Raw genomic sequence first — 22,030 nt, 5'->3', positions numbered from 1 at the left:
GCTGTTGATCACCAGGATGTCTGGTTCAGACGCAGGTATGTAGCTAGAATATAGTTGACTGTGACGTTCAACAACTAACACGCACGCACACAGATGCACACAGACGCACACGGGCACACACACACATACATACACACACACACACACACACACACACACACACACACACACACACACACACACACACACACACACACACACAACTCGTTATTTGTCCCGGAATAACACGAGTTGGACACGAATGATTGTATCCATACGCATGTCAGTGACCGAAGCCGTGTCTTCATCGTGACGAATGCTTGAACCACTTGGCTATCCCACGGCCCCGTTTAGAGAAGTGAAGAAAGAGATAGAATTAATACAGGTTGATATATGGTGTTACATAAATGGTCTTTTGTGGCAACAGGGTAAACCTTTAGTAAAGAGTAAACCTTATTTTTAAAGCTGTTTTGACTCATGATCACATGAACAAGGATTGGACAAATCCGTAAAACAAGAAATAACATTTTCATAACAAACGATATTTTCACAACAAGCTTATTACAAGCTTTTCCGTAGTAGAAAATTGGCATGTTCTTCGGTGAACGAGGGACCCTTCTTGCACTAAGACGGGACATAAATCTTGTTATCTATAGTATAAATGAGAGGTGTCTTTTTAGAGCATTCGTCGGGTGAAACTGGTGACGTTTTGCTTGAGATGCCGTTTCGTCCTACACCCTTTACGACCACTTCAACCCTTGCTCAGCACACTGCGTGGTATCACGTGATATTATAAAAACAATTGTTCAAAATGGCGCTGAGGTACCATGGTTTTGCACGGGGTGTCGTGCTATCGGTTCTTCGCCGACACAAGTTCGCGCCAAAACGTACACAGTTTATGTCGAGTGAAGCAGTGTCTTCAGGTCAGGTCATATTGTCTGTGTATTCCGAAAAATAGTTCTTAGGTTACACGAAACACAGGTCCAAGGTTTTGTTTTGGAGACATTTTGTCTCCATATTTTGACCTTTATTTGTCCATTACAACTGAAAAATGTTCATGAATATTTAAATTTCTCGTCCTGTACACATCATGTCTTTTGAGCTCAGTTAACAATCGCAGACAAATAGGGATGTCGGTGGATCAATAATTTGAATCTTGATATGCTGTTCTCACTAATGATGACACCTCAGTTCTTCAAACGAATCAAAGAGTTAGGAATCCAATTTACAATATGACAACAACAGCAGACATGTTCAAATTCATATTTATGGCACTTAATCTGCTATTTATAACCAATTAACGTAATGAACTTGATGAAGTTTTGTGAGATACCACACTGGCTAGCGACCAGTTATCGCCATTTTTAAGCAGTTTTTAACGATTTGCTCCAATATTACTTAACAGAATGAAATAAAATTTATCTTGATGATAGATCAGCTGTTCACCATTGTTATCTGCTTGTTTACAGTTGCCAATCGTGTTTCTGCGAAACACGGTCAACAGGAAGCGTGGCAGTGTATACTATGCTTCCCCAACAACTAACAAGACCAATTATCACCATTTCTGAATTTTTTATGTTATTCACCTAATTTGACCTAAACTTGACAATAAAACTATTGTGTTTCAAACCTTGACATATTGAAGAAATTACATAATTGGAATTTGTTAAAACTCACTGTGAATGTTGATGGATGCTGATATAAGCTGATGGCAATATGGAGATGTCATTGCAGGGTTAAACTTATGAAAATTGACATTTCGAGTTGTAGTTTGCAATTTTCACAATGTTTTTTTCTCGGGGGAAAAGCAAAAAAATAATTTTGTCAGTATCATCTGCATGGTATATTTCGAGTCCATAAAACAGAGAGGGAAATTTGGGTCAATTTTAAGTTAAGTGATTGAATTTTTGCATTATGGGTATGTTCAGACAAATTAAAATCTGCAGTTTTTAAGGACTGCATTGTCAAGTCATAGATTCACAACTCAGCCTGGATGATTTTCATTCAATTCTCATCATTTATGAAATTTCATGTCAACACACTAATGGTCACATGACATACCATGATGTGAAAGGGTCTCGTCTTCCGAGGGATTCATATTTGTAATGTAAAATACTCATAGTAATTTTAGCTCTTGTAACATATCTGTTTTTGGATGTGTCGATATGTGAAATGCTATCGAAGTACAAGTAAAACTGTCTGCGCAAGCTCTACAGCCAGGTGTTGGCGATAATTGGTACGAGGCAATTATTGGTCACTAGCCAGTACATTTATTATGGGGTCAGATTTAGGACTGTATCATATTTTGCTGACAGTTACAGTCCAACAGTTCAAGACAAATGAAAAGTCACCACACCACACCACTACACACCACACCACTACACACCACACCACTACACACCTCACACCACCACACACCATACCACACCACACACCACACACCAAACTACACCACACCACACCACACCACCTCACACCACCACACACACCACACACCACACCACACACCACACCACACCACACCACACCACACCACACCACACCACACCACACCACACACCATACCACACTACACCACACCACACCACACCAAACCACACCACACCACACCTCACCACACACTACCACACCACACCACACACCATGCCACAGCACATCACACATCGCACCACACGCCACCACACACCACCACACATCACCACACCACACCACACCACACCACACCACACTCAACAGCATTCAAATGAGCCAGTTGTCCTCTAGGTCATGAATGCGTGGGCACGCAGAAAATAGATGCATGGCCAAAATAAATATTTTATTATTCATCATTCTCACTGCACTATTTATCATTTATCATTTGTCCTTTATCCATTGTTTCAAATAAGCACCTGTTCCTATGCCCGGTTTTCAAATTTATGTATTTCCTTTCGGACTGAAGTATATTTAAATATCAAAATATTTGTTAAAGTGAGCTGCAGATTTTCTTTTCAAAATGAGTTTCTTCAGCTTTTAAATGAGTGAGTGACTGACTGACTGAGTTTTATTCCAGAAATGGGTTTTACACATTGTTCCTGTATGGTGAATGGAACCTGAATACTTTAACCACTGTCTACCCCATTGCCCCTGCAGCTTTTACAGCCTGTGGATGGATCCTAATGACAACCTGGCAATTCATTTCATTCCAGACACTGCGCTTGCCCACATAATTCCATTGTCTCCCAGTTAAAATGACAAAGAAATCAACATGTCATTTCTCACTTTACCTGGTAAAATTACCATCTGTATTGTCCTGCCTGGCATTTATGCTTTGTGCAAATCACTTATTGCAACTCTCTGTGTCTGGAAGGACATTTTTACAACACAGCAAACATGTTTTACTAATGAGACTGTTAGCTTATTATCCCCTGTTGAAATGAACTGTTTGTTCACAAATGTCACCCTTAGCTTATTCCCTCTGTATAATGTCAGTCTGTAAATAATTGAGTCAGAACCAAACAATCAACTTATTGATCATCAGCTTCGATACATTCAGCTGGGACATAATTACTTGCGTCAACAAACCTAGTGAGCCATTACAAAGCATGGTTTGCTAAGGACCAATTTAAAGACAGATCGTTTCAAGGTTCCATTATTTTTAATCTGTACAAATGTTTCAAGAAAGCACTGGAAATTAGGGAAAATGGTACAATTTAATTATGGCAATTTGTCCTGATCTGTGGATTTCCATCAATTTTATTTCACATTGATCAATTCTGTAAATCGTGTAAATCCCAGAACCCCCCCAATCGATGACACAATGTTAAGTTTTTAGCTGATAATCGATTTTCCTGTTTCCCAGGTATACTGTAAACAGTGATTGTATTTGAAAATCTTCAGAAGTGAAGACCTTCCTCAACCTTTTGAATTGGTGCACAGATCCCCCCAATTGTAGTTTGTGCAGAAATGGGGGTTTTTTTTGTTATTTTTTTATTTTTTTTGCCACACTAAGCAACATTCCAGTAGTAGGAAGACAATCTGTCAGTGATCATATCTGTACCAGATAATCTAGTGATCAATATCAAGAGCATAACACCACATAATCCTTACAGAGGTGACTTTCATTTCAACAACAGGATGAAAGACAGGAAGAGGCTTAATGCTGAATTTTCATTTTTGCATTGAAAACTTTAGTGACCATATAAACCGTTATAATGATAATTTTTAATATGGTCTTCTTAGTGATTACCCTTGAATGTAGGAAATTCAGAGTGATATAAAAATGTTGTCATTTTTTGTTTCTTCTGCCAAGAGTAGTTCCTTTGGAATCCTTGATACTTAACTGGTATCATGATAGTTTGTACCTGTCTTTTCTTAGAAATATAACTGTATTTAGGAGATAAACATCATGTGTTGGCCAATTTCCGGGTGTTATTGAGTATTTGAAGCACGGGAATGCATTTGGAACCAACGGTGTCAGCCGGAGGTTTCAAATGAAATATTCCCGTGCTTCAAATACTCAATAACACCTGGAAATTGGCCAACACATGATGTTTATCGACATTGTAAACACAAAAGTAAACCAAAGGGGTTTTAGTGTCTGCACTCGTTTACATCGAATACGGACACAGCAGTGAAGTGTCATCAGCTGGCCGTTTCAGCTGGTTCTCATGGTAGCATCTGGAGTTGCTCATTTGTGACGTCATTCTAACTTTACGTCACAATATGATTTGAATGACGTCACCACTGTTGATGGCACAACAAAACAATTGTTTACGTGTCAATACGCGGTGAATGGTCTTTCAGTTTCCGGGAATCTAATACCATTTAATCACGTTTTTCAACCAATCAGATTACAGAACACAGTAAATTTTGGTTTACAATAATATATATACCTCTTTAGGTCACACAAAACCAAATATTTTCCCATTGACTTCTATTGTAACATTATGTAAATTTCTTAAGGAACTATGCCTTGTGCAGGTATTTCATGTACATATGTGAACTCTGATGTTAAATCATCAGTAGAAACAAACGTACAATAAGCTAAGCAGACCAGCCACAGATCTGTACAAAATGTCAACCGCTCGACAATATCTTTGGTTGCACTCAAGTCATTGTGTTCAAGAAATGAACACTTAATATTGGAAAAACAAGGTCATAATACTTGATGGATGTGCATGAAATATATAACACAAACATGTGACGCAAAATCATCCAATCACAGTTGTCAGAAAATTCAGTCTGCACTTAAAATGCTCCCTACAAAAAGTGTTTGTAAAACAACTGATTTTGGTTTGATGTCGAGTAACAATGTCCTGCAAGGATGAATCCGTCTTTAGAGGCTCATGGGGATGAGTCTTCAAGACATTTCTGGTTTATTTTTGTTTTGTCTGTTTGTTAACTAGAGGCTTTATATTTACAGACCTGGTTAAAACTGAGAAACGAGGTGATGTGTTCATGATCGGCCTCAATTCTCCTGGCAAACGGAACGCTGTGAGCCCAGCTGTAGCTAAAGAACTTCTGAAAGCATTCCAGCAGTTTGAGAAGGAGGATGCTGCCAAGGTGGCTGTGTTGTATGGAGAAGGTGAGTCGTATAGTTTGTTTGTTTGTTGTGTAAAAGCAATATTCCAACTATGAAAACAAACAAACTTGATATTCCAATTAAATGGCAGCAGTCAGTGAATAATTGAGTCTGGACCAGACGATCCAGTGATCATGAACATCAACCACACTAATGGGATACTATGACATGTGTCAACCAAGTCACCGAGTCTAACCTCCCGATCCCGTAAGTCGCCTCTTGCAACAGGCATGGGTTGCTGAAGACCAATTCTAACCCAAATCTTCATGTTACCATGACGATTCAGCAGAAATGTATCATGTGACATGAATCTTTGTGTGTATCCTACAATCAAGATTATGTTTGGGGTTTAATACTTCTTTGAATAATAGGTCAATAATAACAGGATCGAAATATAAGCACATGTCATTGATGTATACCAATGGATATAAAGTGTACACACAATCAGCAAATCCTTGCAGAGCTAAGGGATATAACTCTGCAGAGTGAACTGTGATACTAAACACATACAGCCATGCCTACTTTTCAAACCTAAAATCAAACAAAGATCGATAAACAAGAACAACAAGCTTTGTGTTTGAAGCTTACAAGTTACCAGTAAGCAATGCAAGGTACAGTCTTGTAGTGATGGTACAGTCAGAACTATGAAAATTTTCAGTCTTTAAATATGATTTTAATGGAACTGGAAGCAATACTTGTTAATGTCTTAGTCAAACCAATTACATCTAATAAAAGTATGCTTCCTTATTCAATTAATAATCATTAAAAAAGTATTTTGGTTGAAAATTTTGTCTAATGTGTAGCTTTCCATTTAAATGCTGAACTTGTTCTTTTTTTGTCCATTTTGAGGTGGTGTGTTTTGTGCTGGTTTTAACCTGAGTTCACTTTCAAAGATGGACACATTGTCAAGCAGCCAGTTGGTAAAAGAGCCAGTGCAGGATATAGCAGGCCCATTGGTAAGTCTTGTAGTGATGATACAAACACATATAGTTCAGTTATTGAGTACAGATGACAAAGGTGGTCGATTGATGAGACACGTTATGCATGGCTAATATTATCTTTACACAAGCATCAGAGAATCAACCACTGTATCAATCAATACATCAATACAGCTCAACATTGACAAAATGGAAAGAGACAAACTGGGAATATCATTGATTTTACCAGTTTCTGTTACACGTTAGAACATGTTTTCCACATGAATCATGAATCACTTCTGTTAACCATTTCAACTCCCTAACAGATACAACCATCACAATGGGTTGCATAGCCTAGAAGTTAATGTGTTCACTGATTACACCACAGACCTGGGTTTGATTCCCCATATGGATGCAATGAGTGAAAGATATTTCTGGTGTGCCTTGCCTTCATATAGCTTGAATATGGTTACAAGCAGTATAAAACTCAGCTAACTATCAGTTAGGCATTTGGAACCTACTTTCAAACATGTGACAAATATGCTGTTGTGGTTATCCCATAATGCACCTGTGTGCTAGTGTGTGAGTGAGTTTAGTTTTACGTCACTTTTAGCAATATTCCAGCAGTATCACCATGGGGGATACCAGAAATGTACACATATTGTACCCATGTGGGGAATAGAAATTAACTGGGTTTTTTGGGCAGGACATGCAAACACTTTAACCACTAGGCTACCCTATGACTGCAGATGAAGTCATGACTTGTCGTGTAGGCCTATGTGAATCTTGTGTAGAAGGTATTTTGATCCAAACCCGGGTTTTCCGCATGACAAGCAAATGCTTTTGCCACCAGGCCACCCCACTGCCCCAGCTGTGTGCTAAATATCAGCAGATGTCTGATTTGTAATGTACACATTGAGGGACTGATTTATATAGAATTGCAAATATGTGTTTCAGTCAGATCTCCCATACTGTACTTATATGACACTGTTTTTACACCTATGAAGCTCTGAGTTAGAACTGGTCTTCAGCACCACAAGCATGTTATAAGAGGCAATGGTTGGTCAAACTTGTTGACATGGTTGACATATGTTGTTGTATCCCAGTTGATTGGATCAATATTTAGATATTATTTACTGGATTTCTGTTCCTGACTCTATTATTTACAGACCACCGCCATGTAGCTGGAATATCACTGACTGCGGTGTTGAGTAACACGTTGAGTAAACTGTATTTTACCTATCACATTTCCATCCATCCATCCATCCATCCATCCATCCATTCATTCATCGAGTTCTTTCCTGGTGCAGAATAAAGAAGTCTATTTTTCCCAGGGTTGCCAGGTATACTGTGAAAACAACTTGTTGAAAGTTTAGTAACTTCAGTTCAATGCAAACATTCTTATAAGTCAGGAAAATAGCATACCTGTCACCTATGGAGGAAAATGTACTGTTCCATTTATGCTAATCAGTGGGATCAATAGTCAAATCTCTGGGGGGTCTGTGTCTGGAACTGTTAAACACTATGTATTGGGATTAAGCAGGGTCAGCTCAGTGTAAGCCTTCTTTTTGTGATATGGGTGTCCATGTTAAATTCTGTTATCTTAGTTAGCTACCAGCATAAAACCAGCATTAGTCAGGACCAGTTCACGCTGAGACACAGATGAACACGTGCAAGTACGCACACACTCTCATTCACACATACACAAACAGACAGATCAAGATAAGGTCAAGCAGACACAGATATGTGCCGACACTTCTATACATTCATTCATCCATTCATGCACACACACACACACACACCTACTCACCAACAGACAGATCAAGTATGTCTGGGTGCAAATGTTTTTAAGTGTGTAAAAGTGGGTCAAGCAGTGACAAATGCATACACCGATGCACACACACTCGCACAAGTAGATCATGTGTGTCCAGAGGCCAATATTATTCATATAGAAGTGGGTCATGAAGAGATGCAAAGACACTCAAACAAACAGAAGGATCAAGTATGTTCAGGTGGCAGCATTTATCCTTTTAAAGTGCATGGTCAAGAGGAGATACACATCCATATACACCCACCCATGCATATACACCCACCCATGCATGCACACACACACACACACACACACACACACTCAATGAAACAGATCATGTATAAGTGGGTATAAAGTAATGTTTGATGTGGGTCAAGCTGCAGTTTATGATAAGGGGTCAGTTCGAATACTAGACAAACCAGTATAAAACTGAATTGTGCTGATAACAACAATTGTGGACATACTTGTCATCAGGTCTAGTGTAAACACCAGCCTTGACCACTGGTGGGCCATATTGGTGGAAATAATGGATATCTGAGGGATCAATACTTGGCATGCCTGTGCTGGGAGAGTTCTCAGTGTCCAGGCAAATATTTGTCTTGTTAGCCATATTCTGTGTGTTTGTTCACAGGATAGTAACTTTGATAAGCAGCGATAGAATTGATCCCAAAGTTCGGCTACCAATTCTGTACTTTACAGTGTCTTGACAACATAATATCTGGGTGAGTCAAAATAAAAACATATTTGTATGGCTCAATATTTTATATTTAGCCAGATGTTGTTTGGGTTGGTTGATTTTGTCAAAGAATTTTTTGTTACTTATGTTTAAGTGCATGCAGGGTGATATTTCTACAATAAAATGACATGTACAGTAAGCTGAATGAACATGCTTATAAAGAATGTGATGATGGGTGGATGGATGGATGCATGGATGAGTGAGTCAGTAGGTGAGTGTATGAGTGAGGGAGGAGGGGAGGGGATGAGTGAGTGAGAGATGGATTTAATCCCACTTTCAACTGTATTTCAGCTGTATCACATTATGCCAGCCTGTTAGACATTTAACACACAAGTATGGATCTGGTAGTGAAAACTGCGGTCAGCCTGAACAAGATTCAAACCCATGATAAAAGGTTTCTGGTCTAATTGAATGAACTGCACAGGGAATTCTGGCACCTCAAACCAGCCACCTCTGATTAAAAAGATGAATAACAGACTTGAAAGATTGAAGCTCCACAACCTTCAATCCAATCCTGTACATGGACAATATTGTCACAGAACAACAAACCATTACAACCACATCAAAGAAACCTGTTACAGCAACCAGCAATTCTTCCTTGAGTTACATTAAGAGGTTGATGTGATGAACACCATTGTTCTTTACAGCTATTCCTTAATGAATAAAGCTCCAATCATCAAATGTTGAAAATAGAGGTAATATGCTGACATGTGCGAAACATTTATTGACAGCTGGGCCAGCCATGTCGCTGAAGTGGATTCAAACCCCAGACTGATGGTATTATCTTCCCAAGTTTGCCAGTACACATATTCATGTGTTTCATAGTTGTGGCAAATGTTGTAGACACAGAAGATACTAAACGACCTTCCATATAGTACCACTTTTATCACACGAGTGAATGTTTTGGAATGCTAAATCTTTTATGAGTTTAATAAAAATTGTATTTCACAGAAGCGAGTTTAATATACTATTTATTACTCGCCAACATAAATTGATAGAAACTGCGGCAAAATTGGTACCAATACAAAGCTGCTTCCGAAAAACTCTCTCTCTTCATTTTGTTACAAGCATTAAACTGCAACAAATCATTGTGTGTTCAGTTTTCAAAACTAAGTAAAACCAAGACAAGTAGATTATGAACAAATCTGAATATTAGGGTCTTTTTGTGACACCAAGGAAATCCAACTTTTGGTGTATACAGCATTCCACTTCATTCAGTGGTGAGTTAGTGAGAGAGATGGGTTTTAGGCCACTTTTAGCAGTATCATGTCAGGGGAAACAATAAATTGGTTTCACACATTGTAACTATGTGGGGAATGGAACTCAGGTCCTCAGGCAAACACTATAACCACTCAGCTACTCTACACAACTATTTATACAGGTGAGCTACAGTACTGGTCCTCTGTATCAACCATGTTCCAGGGAATGTTTTGCAGTTACACAAGGGGCATTAGGGTAACTTAGTGGTTAAAGTGATCACTCAACAGGGTTTGATTCCCCAAATGGATGTAATGTTCCTGGTGTCCCCTGCCAAGATATCGCTGGGATATTTCTAAAAGTGCTGTCACCCACTCATTCAGTTATGAGGAACATGGTTGGCAGTGCAGAGTTAGATCCCTTAGTCATGACAGGGTCTGATGTGTTTCAAACTCTTATTTACAATGAGTTTGCTTCTGTGTTGGTCTTCACCAATCCTGTAATTATGGGTTTCATCTGATGAAGTAAGGATATACTTTGAAACATTGTGTTCTCGTAATATACTCTCTTCTTTACAGGCTTCATTAATGGGATATTGTCTAAAACCAGCCTCGCCTGAGATTTAATCGCAGTCAATCCGATGTGATGTGTGATAACTAAAATAGTTTTTTAAATGACTTTTAGGTAAGACCAATTTTATTTCTTGTTTAACGGATTCTTATCCCCAGAAAACCTATAGGCAGGATGAAAAAAAATAATTAAAATGAAAATCACTGCTCAAAGTAATATTCCTTTTGGATACTAAGTGTTTCACTTTAGGCAGTTCATGAAGCGTGTATGGGGCAAAAACAATCTTGAAAACATTTTCTTGTAAGTTTATATGTTTGGCCAATAAAACGATTACAAATTTATTTTTTGAGCAATGAAAAGTAATTTTTATTTGTTTTCTTAATCTTTGCAATATACGAATGGTGGATCTGTAAAATGAGAAATAAAACTGGTCGGGGCCTGGACTTAAATTAAATAAGGAGAGCATGTTTGAGCACTTTGACAATCATTTCTGTTCATATTTATTTTCAGGGTCCGTCTCGGATGTTTCCCAGCAAACCAGTGATCGCAGCTGTAGAAGGGTACGCTGTCGCAGGAGGTTTAGAACTGGCCTGCTTGTGTGATCTCCGAGTAGTTGATGAAACAGCAGTGATGGGGGTCTTCTGTAGGCGATTTGGTAAACTATACCTGACACTCATACCCATGATCGATATGTGACTGGAAGCCAGATTAACTCTGTTTATTAGATTGTTATCATATTGTAAGGTTGTCATGATGGTAAGATGGGTTGAAGACCGCTGAAGGATTTTACCTTTTGCAGAATGTTTTAGCACCCGTGAACTCTTTGTACGAGTCTTGAAGGAACAATGAGACTACAAAGCTGAAAGAGTTAATGGATGATCAAAGTTGTAGAGTCTCCTAACACTGTAGTCTTCTATCTCTGCAGTCTCCTATCACTGTAATCTGCTAACAGTGTAATCTATCTCTGTAGTCTCCTATCACTGTAATCTCCTAACAGTGTAATCTCCTATCACTGTAATCTCCTAACACTGTAATCTCCTAACACTGTAGTCTCCTAACACTATAATCTCTTAACACTGTAATTTCCTAATGCTGTAATCTCTTAACACTGTAGTCTCCTAACACTGTAATCTCCCGTCACTGTAATCTAATAACACTGTAGTCTCCTAACACTATAATCTCCTAACACTGTAGTCTTCTGACCCTGTAATCTCATAACACAACAGTTTTTCAATTATCCAAAGATATGATATTGATAGTTCTCTATCATTACACATTTTTATGTTTTTAGTGTTATGTTAGACTTATTGCATGATTTTGGTATGTTGTGGTTATGTACATAGCTGTGACTTTTGACCCTCATGAATGCACTTATTTTTAAGTGTCAAGTGAAGTCATCTGGGCACCTTGGATACCTCAGGGGCATCAAGATGAAATGTAATGTGTATAATATTTCAGTAAAAAAAAACTAATTTTTGTTAATGAAATGATAAATTGTGCAATTTAATTGATTAATCATTCAGTCAGTCAGTATCACTTGCATCAGTGGGAGACTAACTTATATGAATAAGAAATTGAACATCAACTGAAACTTTAGAAAGAATGTTATTATTCTTAAGTTTCTTAAATCAATCCAAAAACAACTCACGCAGATTCCTGACTTGTAAATCTCAATGTGAGTGAGTTAAGTTGTATGTCACACTCAGCAAAATGCCAGCTAAATGGCGGGAAAACTTAATGTAACCAACATAATCCTGAGTTTCAACAGGAAGTGTTCTTGACTATCTTGGTCGTCAGGAGTGTAGCTACCATTGTAAAGTAAATGCCCTAGCTTACACGTGATTGTTTCGAAAAAGATTGGGCAAACCCTCAGTACCATCTTAATATACAGCTTTGCTACCTAAAAGCCAGAAACCTGGCTTGCTATGCGCCTGGTCAGGTATTAATCAGTGTCTGTTTCATGCAGACAACGTCCCATTATTGACTACATGAAGTTTGTGGTGGGGTTTACAAACACAATCAATTGATCTGTTACTAACTGCGATTATTGATCTGCGTATTGTGATACGCACCAGCATGCCTCATATTAAATATTAATGTGCATGAAGTAGGATGGTTTGCTTTAACAAAACTGCTCTAACTTATTAAGCGTAGTTTTGCCCAATGTGTTGTTAGGTCCTTAGTCGATACATACTTCAGTAAGACAATCATTTAAGGGCCGTTTAGCATGTATGACTTGTCTCAATCAGGCAGAAAAATAAGGTGTGTGTGTATATTTTAAAAGTGGATATTAGGCAGTGTGGTAATGAATAAAGCTTTAAAGTGAATTTATTTCAAAAGTGGTGGGGGTGCCATAAAGCAGTGAATGTCTGTGTACTACCCTTGGATAGGATATGCTGAACAGCAAAGGAAACGCAAATCAGGTTTCTTTGGATGGTGGTTTTTGCCAAGTTCTTAAATCAAAGACATACATGTATACATGAACACTTACTTTAATGAGATTTCATTTTTCGAAACTTGCATTTCTTTTGTTGTTCAGTACACTTGAATCCACATTGTCTCTGTTCACCCAGCAGTAAAGTGGGTAGCTATGAGGATGTGCTGGCAATGTGAGTGTTTAGTTCATTGCACCCCAAGGAGTTGAAAGAGTTTTGTAAAGTGTAATAGTGTCCTGTGACAGCAGATAGTGATGTATGTTGCACCGTGATAAGGCAATGTGCCTAGTGCCAAAAATGCAGACTACTGCTATTTCTATCACAATACCCGAATGTAAGTTTAATTAACGAATATGACTAGGTCAGCTGCCTAACCCACTCAGCCACCGCAACTCTTACAAGATGGAAGTCGGACAGCTGGTAGTCTGGACCACAGACTTCATCCACCCCTCTGCCATAGTCTGTTTGCGGTGAAAACGTACTGATGAATTTCACTTTACACAAAAAGGTAAATCAAGTAAAGTGAAATTAGGATAGCGAATTTCATAACTGTACCATGCCAACTGAAAATTTAAATCTTTGAATTTTATCCACCTTAGGATAAAAGTTCTTTCATACGATCATAGTTTCAACCGATTTATATTGGTTAACCACAGAAGTTGGAACCGGGGTAACTGCAGTAGTTGGAACTGGGGTAACTGCAGTAGTTGGAACAGTGAAACAAATGCATGTGTAGTACATGCTAAGCGTTACCTTAGATTAACCCTCCTTGTTTTGGTGTTTCTTTTAATGTGCATACCACATTGTAATACAAACCAATAATAGCGATTTGAAACTATGATCATTGTGTTTGTGTGATCAACAAGTTTTATCCTAATTTGAATAAAATTCTGAGATTTAAATTTTCAGTTGACAAGATAAAATTAGGAGCATACACAATCTTTACTTTGCTTTATTTCATTTACCTTTTTGTTTAAAGAGAAATTCATCAGTATGTTTTCACAGCAAACAGACTATAAGTGTAAATTTGCACAGATCCAACATCCAAAAGTCATGGATACACAATGCCACAATCCAATCCGGGAAAGCTCAGCAGCTGAGTGGGCTAGATGGCTGACTTTGCATGCTGGTGATAAGGTGCCTGACTCTGAAGGTGTGGGTTTGAATCCCAAATATGACATTTAATGATTTACATTCGACCACTTTCAAAATGATGTTATTTATTTATCGAATGTAATTATGTGTAGATCTCCTGTGTATCTTGTGTGTGCATATTCAAGATGTATCTTGTGTGTATACATCCAAGGTGTATCTTGTGTGTGTATTTTCTAGGTGTATCTTGTGTGTGTATTTTCCAGGTGTATCTTGTGTGTATGTATTCAAAGTGTATTTTGTGTGTATATTCAAAGTGTATTCTCTGTATGTATATTCAAAGTATATCTTGTGTATGTATATTCAAGGTGTATCTTCTGCATGTACTCTCAAGGTGTGCCACTCATTGACGGAGGAACAGTTCGCCTGCCCAAACTCATTGGGTTATCACGTGCCCTTGACCTCATCCTGACTGGGCGGGCAGTGACTGCAGCAGAAGCCAAGGAATATGGACTGGCCAACAGAGTTGTCGCAGCTGGCACAGGTACACGATGTCACTGAGATGATCTGTGTCAGAACAAACAAAATCTCAGGACATGAAAATGTATTTCAACATTCAGTTTGTTATTTAAGACACTACAGCTCTTCCTCGGGAAAATTAGTAATGGATATTTTAATGCAATAGATAACTCAAATTTAGATCATGAATGATCCAGTTCAAAGAGAAAAAATGAACAAGTCAAGTGTACAGTTATTGGGCAAGACCAAATTTTCTCAACTATGAAGTTGAGATTTGTTATAGGCTTCTTTGGAATTTTATTTTCCATGCATGGATTTTCATGTCAGATATATTTACTTTTAACCATGAACATCTAGGTTAGAATTGGTCACCAGCAGCCCAGGCTTGTTATAAGGATCAGGTGGTCAGACTTGCTGATTTGGTTGTCATGGGTCATTGTATCCCAATCATGAAGATTGATGCTCATGATTTCAATCACTTGTTTGTCTGGTCCAGACATGAGCTAGATGATTATTTACAGACTGTCAACATATAGATGGAATGTTGTTGCTGAATATACTATTAGACAAAGAAATGAATGGACTGCATTGGAAGAGAGTAAGAGGTTTCAATTTTGATTTCCAAATAAAATAAATGTTTTCTGGAACTAAGTGTCAGTCTATCTTCTCCATGGAGACAACTGGAGGAATGAGTCTCAAAGCTTTTTCACATTAATGATTACACCTAAATTTGTTCAAAAGGTTTTAATGTAATTTTCAATATGGCTGCTATGCATCAAAACAGTACTCTTTGGCTATTTCTCTTGCTGTTAACACCATATTTGTCTGGCCTGTGTTATTGAGTTTAGACCAGACAATCCAGTGTTCAAGAGCATGAGCATCGATGACGTGTCAAACAAGTCATTGAGTCTGACCACCTGATTCCATTATTCACCTCTTATGACAAGCACGGGGTACTGAAGAGAAAATGTCACCCGGATCTTCACAGATCCTGGTCTGAGTACATAGCCCTGAAGAGACCTTAGACATTTATATTTGAGCATCAGTTTAGGGGAGGGGGGAGTCAAAATACAGATTTGGGGTTCAAGAAATTACAAAGATAATACATATTTAACAAACAATTTTTTTTTTTTTTTTTTTTTTTTTTTTTTTTTTTTTTGTGGGGTGGGGGGTTATTATCCTTTAAGTCTGAATTCTAAAGAATTATTGCATATAGTTTCTAATCAGTTTGAAATCAGAAATGAATTTAGTTACATTTATTATCAATAGCACTGAAGTATGTGGTTTTGATTAGTGATTTTATTTCATCACAAGCGATGCAGTGTTTGTTCTTAATGGGTATTTTCACTTTACACTGCATCCTATACGCAGGTTTTCCATGTCAAGGGGAACCCTGACCTTGTGTAATGTTTGTTGCATCACATCTGTAAATGAACCATGAAAATACTGTAACTCTGTTGTCCAGCCGTAGAGGAGGCAGTCAAGCTGGCCAAGAACATCGCCACGTTTCCCCAGGAATGCATGCTCACTGACCGGAAGTCAGCTTATTACAGCTCCTTCAATGCCAAAAATACACTCGATGCATTTCAGTTTGAATTTGAGAATGGCATAAAAGTCATCGCAAAGGAATCCGTCAAGGGTAAGCAATAGTTTTGGTTTTTCTGTCAGAGAATCAATCAGTGAATAGATATATATAGAAAACTACACTCAGTCTCATTACATACGAATTATGCTTGGTCAGATACCATGGGAAGGTCACGAGTTTTGTATGATTCATATGTAATGAGACCAAGCGGGGTATTTTATTTATTACCCATGTATAACATGCATTAATACATATATAATAAATATATACTGCCTCAGTGAGTGAGTGAGTTTAGTTTTTTTCCGCACTCAGCAATATCCCAGATATATGGCAATGGTCTGTAAATAATTGAGTCTAGACCAGACAATCCAGTGATCAACAGCATGAGCATCGATCTGCGCAACTGGGAACATGTGCCAACCAAGTCAGCGAGCCTGACTACCGATCCAGACAAGCAGTCACCTTTAATGGCAAGCCTGGGTTGCTGAAGGCCTATTCTGCCCCGTACCTTCATGAGTCTATATAATGCCTCAGTCCATCTGACAATTAAACAGTGACACAACAACTTTCGCAATGTTTACCTTCCCACAATGCATAAAAGTTGTAGAATAAATGAATTCACATGTTTGTTATGAATGGAAATGTAGTTCCGTCACAACATGACATAATAGAGAGGTCATGGGTTATCCAGTCAAATCATTAGAATCTCGGGTCAAGTTGTTATGACACAGGTCAACATGATACGGCACTTGTGTGACATACGAGATTAGTATGCACCTACCCATACGTTGACCATTTGGGTAACAGAAAGCAGTATAACCTCAGTCAAGCAGGCTGACATGGTACAGGCACGGAATTATAACTCTTCAGGTGTAATATAGATGATCTTCAAAGCCTTGACTTTTCTAAACAAAATGACAATAATACTGATTTTAAGTCACAATTCTCAGAAAAAAATGTTCAACTTTGGCCTTTATCTTCATGGTCTAAGGACTTGCATATATACATGTACTCACAAAATCAGTCTTGCTGACTAGGGGTTAAAGCAGTTCAGTTGCAACTGGGGTTAAAGCTGATCTTAACCACTTTTGGCAGCTGAAACCTGAAGAAGGTTTTATTTATGGCAGCTTTTGTGGACATATCAAGCTGTTCATGAGATACAAGTGACCTGCTAACTTCCGGGTTAGAACTGACCTTGACAGTAACCCATGCTTGTCATACGAGGCGACTAACAGGATCGAGTGGTCAGTCTTGCTGACTTGTTCAACACATGTTATGGTGTCCCAGTTGCATAAAACTAAACTCACTCACTCCCTCATGCTATGGATCATTGGATTTTCTGGTCCAGACTCACTCACTCACTCTTTTGATCATTTGATTGTCTGGTCCAGACTTCATTATTTACAGATCGCCTGACCTCACCACGCCTCACCTCACTGAAATTCATAATCGGTATTTCACAAGTTTATGTACACCATGATCTCCCAGCCTCTCTGAATTCTTCTGAAACATAGTGGTGATTCCAACTGTTTATTGCCAGATTCTCTACTTGAATTCTGTGCCTGATATTTTAAAAATGTGCAGAGTAAAAGAGCACACATTGCACAAGCTATATTGTCATATGAGTCAGAACAATTGACATGCTCACTGGAACAAAACCACCACTTCAGTGACTAAACAGCAATATATCCATCAGTATATTTACACAGGAGATTCAGGAGTCATTGAGTGAGTGAGTGAGTTAGCTTGGTTTGCACTGCTTTTGGTCATATTCCAGCAATATCATGGATGGGATACATGAAGTGGGATTCACACATTGTACCTTCAGTATGAAGAGAAAACACTTTGAAGCCTACTGTATATCAACCTGTTAAGCACCAACCGTGAAATTACCTGCCCCTGTTTTCATGATTCCAGGTGCACAGAGCTTTGTGGAGGGAACGGGCAGACATGGCAGTTTCAGTTTGGACAAGAAATCCAAACTTTGATTTGAAATGCAGAAGTGAATGGACTGAAAATTGTTTCTGTTCCATCTGTGTTTAGTGAACGCATTGTGGCTGCAGACATTGTTTTATATATGCGAATCAATTGAATAGACTATTCAGATAACGCATCTGTTAATTTAGTGCTGGACAACCTTTAGCAGTATTCCAGTAATATCAAGGCAAAGAGCACCAGAAATGGGCTTCACACATTGTACCCACATGGGGACTCCAGGTATTTGGCATGACGAGCAATGACCTACGAGTTACCTACTAGGCTACCCCACTGCTCCTCAGTAAACAATGAACTACAGAAATTACAGTCTGTTGTGTGTAAAGAATTAAACTACTCGGGGGCCAATACAGCTTTTTGAGAAGGGAGGGGTTCACATTCTTGAGAAAGGAGCGGTGCTCACACCATTTTCATTCATTTCCATGAGTCATTTAAAAATTTTCAGAACAAGAGTTGGATACACACCCCCTACACCCCACGTCTGGATCCGCCTATGCTAGTGTACATGCAAGGAGCACAGTCCAGAACTTCAGGACAGTCAGACTGTGGCAATCTGGAATACTGTGTTCTGAGTTCAATATCCTGTAGATTATTCATTTTTTATTTTGGGAAAGAAACATGACTGAAATGCCAGTTCTTCAGATACAACACGAGATGCAACAAGACAATGTATACTGAATATATAAATAAAGACTGTACCAATTTGCCATGATGCAGTGTGACGAAATATTTATTCATTCTCTTTCAACAGAACAGATCACTCTAAAAAGACTAAAATTTAGGTGTGAAAATGTCAGAGTAATAACACTCGATCATTGTATGCCTGCAGGTGGTAGTTAGAGCTTATTATACCACAGCTTTCTTATCAACCCTCAGCCCATAGCAGCATTCTGATCTTCAGCCCTCAGTCTGATATGGGGCATATAGGCTTCAGCTCAGGGGCTGATATGAGTGGAACAACTGTCCTCTCTCTTTATCCAGCTCTAATATAATTTATCTCAGCATCCAGTGTCAGTATTCTCGAGTCATATCATGAGTCATATCAGCGTGCACATCAATTTTAGTATAGAGTGCAAGATTATGCAAGTGCATAGGCTTAGAGCTGGATAGCTTATTATTTAGCCATGGAAATATATCAGATAAACATTTGATGGGACCTAGCAGAACTGTGCAGTTTCATCTGGGATACCAGTTGACCTAGTTTGTACCCACTTTATTGTGGGTGTTGGTATGGGTTACGATACAAAGATGGACCATGAAGACTGCCTTCAGCAACCTCTTTATCGCTACCATAACACCAATATACAAATGTAATAAGTAGCAAGATGATGTAATGCATTTACATATTCTAAGGAGGATATGGTCACGGAAGAGAGATTTAGCTCCAATTTCATAACGCCAATAATGTCATCATTGGAAGGGGTGTTTGGATGTTACGGGTTTGGATACATGGGCAGATCCAGAGTGGGGTACAGGGGTGTGCACCCCTCCTTTTGTCCAGAAAGGTTATTATATGACCATTGAATCTCCTGGGAAAATGAAGAGTGCACCCTTTCATTCTCCAAAAGGTGTATCCGCAGTTGGGATGGTACCCCAATGTAATATGCTCATCTCTATATTGGTTCCACTGCACATGAAACATGCCTGATGTTGCCTTTGCTGGTACTTTGGATTAGTATGTCAAAAATGTGAGAATTTATGGATGTCAACCTTTGTATTTTGAGTAACACAATGCTTAGGAGTACAATCTCACCACCATTCACCTGATGGAGAAGTGAGGATATTCTCTGAAATGTCGTGTTCCTCATATTACAGACTGCGACATTCATAAATTCTCACTTTCTAATATTGTTCCAAGACTTCATTGTGATGTGAGTTTAGTATTTACCTTTCAAAATTGTATTCCAGTGTATTCTCGAGCTTCCATGTGCTTACATCAAATCATCACTAGTCTACGAGGGAGTGTGTTGGGTTATACCCCGCTATTTTCCAGCCATGTCACCTGGGGTACTAGCAGTGTGCGAAATAGGCACTGGTTCACTAGCTCATGGCTAGCAAAAATCCAGTCGGGCCAGTAAATCAGCACAATTTCCTTGAGGTCATTTGTTTTTATGTTATATTACCAGTGTGTTTTGCTTCGTTTCTACATTCAAATTTGGGGCCAATGAATTATTTTGTGGGTTAGTAACTTTCAGGCAAAGCTGTTCCGACTGCTTAGCAAAATTTGAAACTATTTCCCGCACTGGATACTAGAAACAGGATTCAAACATTGCACACAAGTGGGGAATCAAAACTGGGTCTTTGGTGTGCACTTAACCACTGGGCTACCACACCACCTCCCATTGTTCATGAAATGGATATGACTGAATTACTATATGTTTTTTCACTGACCTTCCCAAAATATATAATTTTGTATGATTGTTTGGTTTGTAATACAGTACATACATATTGTCCTTGTTTGTGTTTGTTGGTATTGAATTGTCAATAAGATTTACACTAAATAAAATAATGTAAACATATGAAATTTTGTTGGATTTACATGATACACAGAAAAGTTTAAGGTGTGGATTGTGGAAGGGTACAATGATTCCACATTGTATTCTTGTCACTGAATGGGAGTCAGTGAGGACAGTCTATCCCAGTCTTACTTCAGCAGGGACATTCCCACTGTGCAGATTGTTGTTTAACCAGCAATCTTTCGGCAGCAGTCTTTAAATAACCAGACAATCCAGTGATCAACACTATGAGCACTGATCTACGCACCGGAAACCATGACAAGTGTCAACCAAGCCTGGGCTGCCCTCTGCTAAAATTGATTTTCCTGCACTGGTGAAACAAATGCACAACATGTTTTTCACCGGCATAATTTCCTACTAATTATTCGTCAAGTGTGCTGGTATCTGTGTTGTGTTTTTGTGGGGGCGGGGGGGTGTTCTGTATGATATTGATTGCTGATGAGTAATAACTGTTCTGCCTGGTTCACATCTAGCCTGCGATAAGTCTACGGTGTCGTAAACTGCCTATACCATAGCTCCATTTCCATGGTGTCGCCTAGCAACAACAGCGACGGACGTACGATTATCGCACGATGTCATCGTGAGCCCTTGCCCGAACGGTGGCATCGCACGGGCACCGCACAGAGGCCGCACGGTGATCGCGCGGTAAACGCACAATTTTCACGAACTAAAGCATCGTGGGATATCCGCACGATTACCGTACTGCCTCCGCAATATATCGATCTCTCAACACAAGAATCTGTCAACGCAAACTTTGACACCAGGGGTCATCCAAGAAGCCTAAAAATCGTACGGAAAATCGTAGACTACTTTATCCACGGTCTCTCCCTGCCTTATCGTACGGGCTCATGGCAAATGTGGTTCAGAAAATTACCGATTCTAGAAAATTAATTTATTAGTTTCTTTCGTTCACCTATCACATTTTTTTACATTTATTGTTTATGTATCATTTCTGTTACAGAAATATTTCATCTCATAATGCAATAACAAATCCATTGTCTTTGTTTCCGTTTATGTCACATTCATTTCGTTCAGAGTTTAAAGAATTAACAGTACAGATAGACGATAAAGCCTTTCCAACATCACTACTACCAGACCAATGATACACGCATAATATGC

General features: G+C 38.7%; 2 protein-coding genes across 2 annotated transcripts in view; one reads left to right on the top strand and one right to left on the bottom strand.

The window, feature by feature from the left end:
- The window catches only part of LOC137256533 (RISC-loading complex subunit tarbp2-like), a 582,560-nt gene that overhangs the window by 463,134 nt on the left and 97,396 nt on the right, over window positions 1–22,030 (bottom strand). The gene's annotated exons all lie outside the window — the stretch shown is intronic.
- LOC137255668 (enoyl-CoA hydratase EchA19-like) lies at window positions 767–20,919 on the top strand. Its single transcript, XM_067793147.1, has 7 exons — window positions 767–902; window positions 5,381–5,542; window positions 6,389–6,495; window positions 11,280–11,424; window positions 14,691–14,840; window positions 16,281–16,454; window positions 18,318–20,919. Exons 1-7 carry the CDS (start codon window positions 791–793, stop codon window positions 18,386–18,388), a joined length of 921 nt encoding a protein of 306 aa, XP_067649248.1. The 5' UTR covers window positions 767–790; the 3' UTR covers window positions 18,389–20,919.

This window comes from Haliotis asinina, chromosome 11 (assembly GCF_037392515.1).
Source record: "Haliotis asinina isolate JCU_RB_2024 chromosome 11, JCU_Hal_asi_v2, whole genome shotgun sequence".
Lineage (NCBI taxonomy): Eukaryota > Metazoa > Mollusca > Gastropoda > Lepetellida > Haliotidae > Haliotis > Haliotis asinina.
Note: the sequence above shows the minus strand (reverse complement) of the source record. Positions and strands in the feature narration are given on the sequence as shown.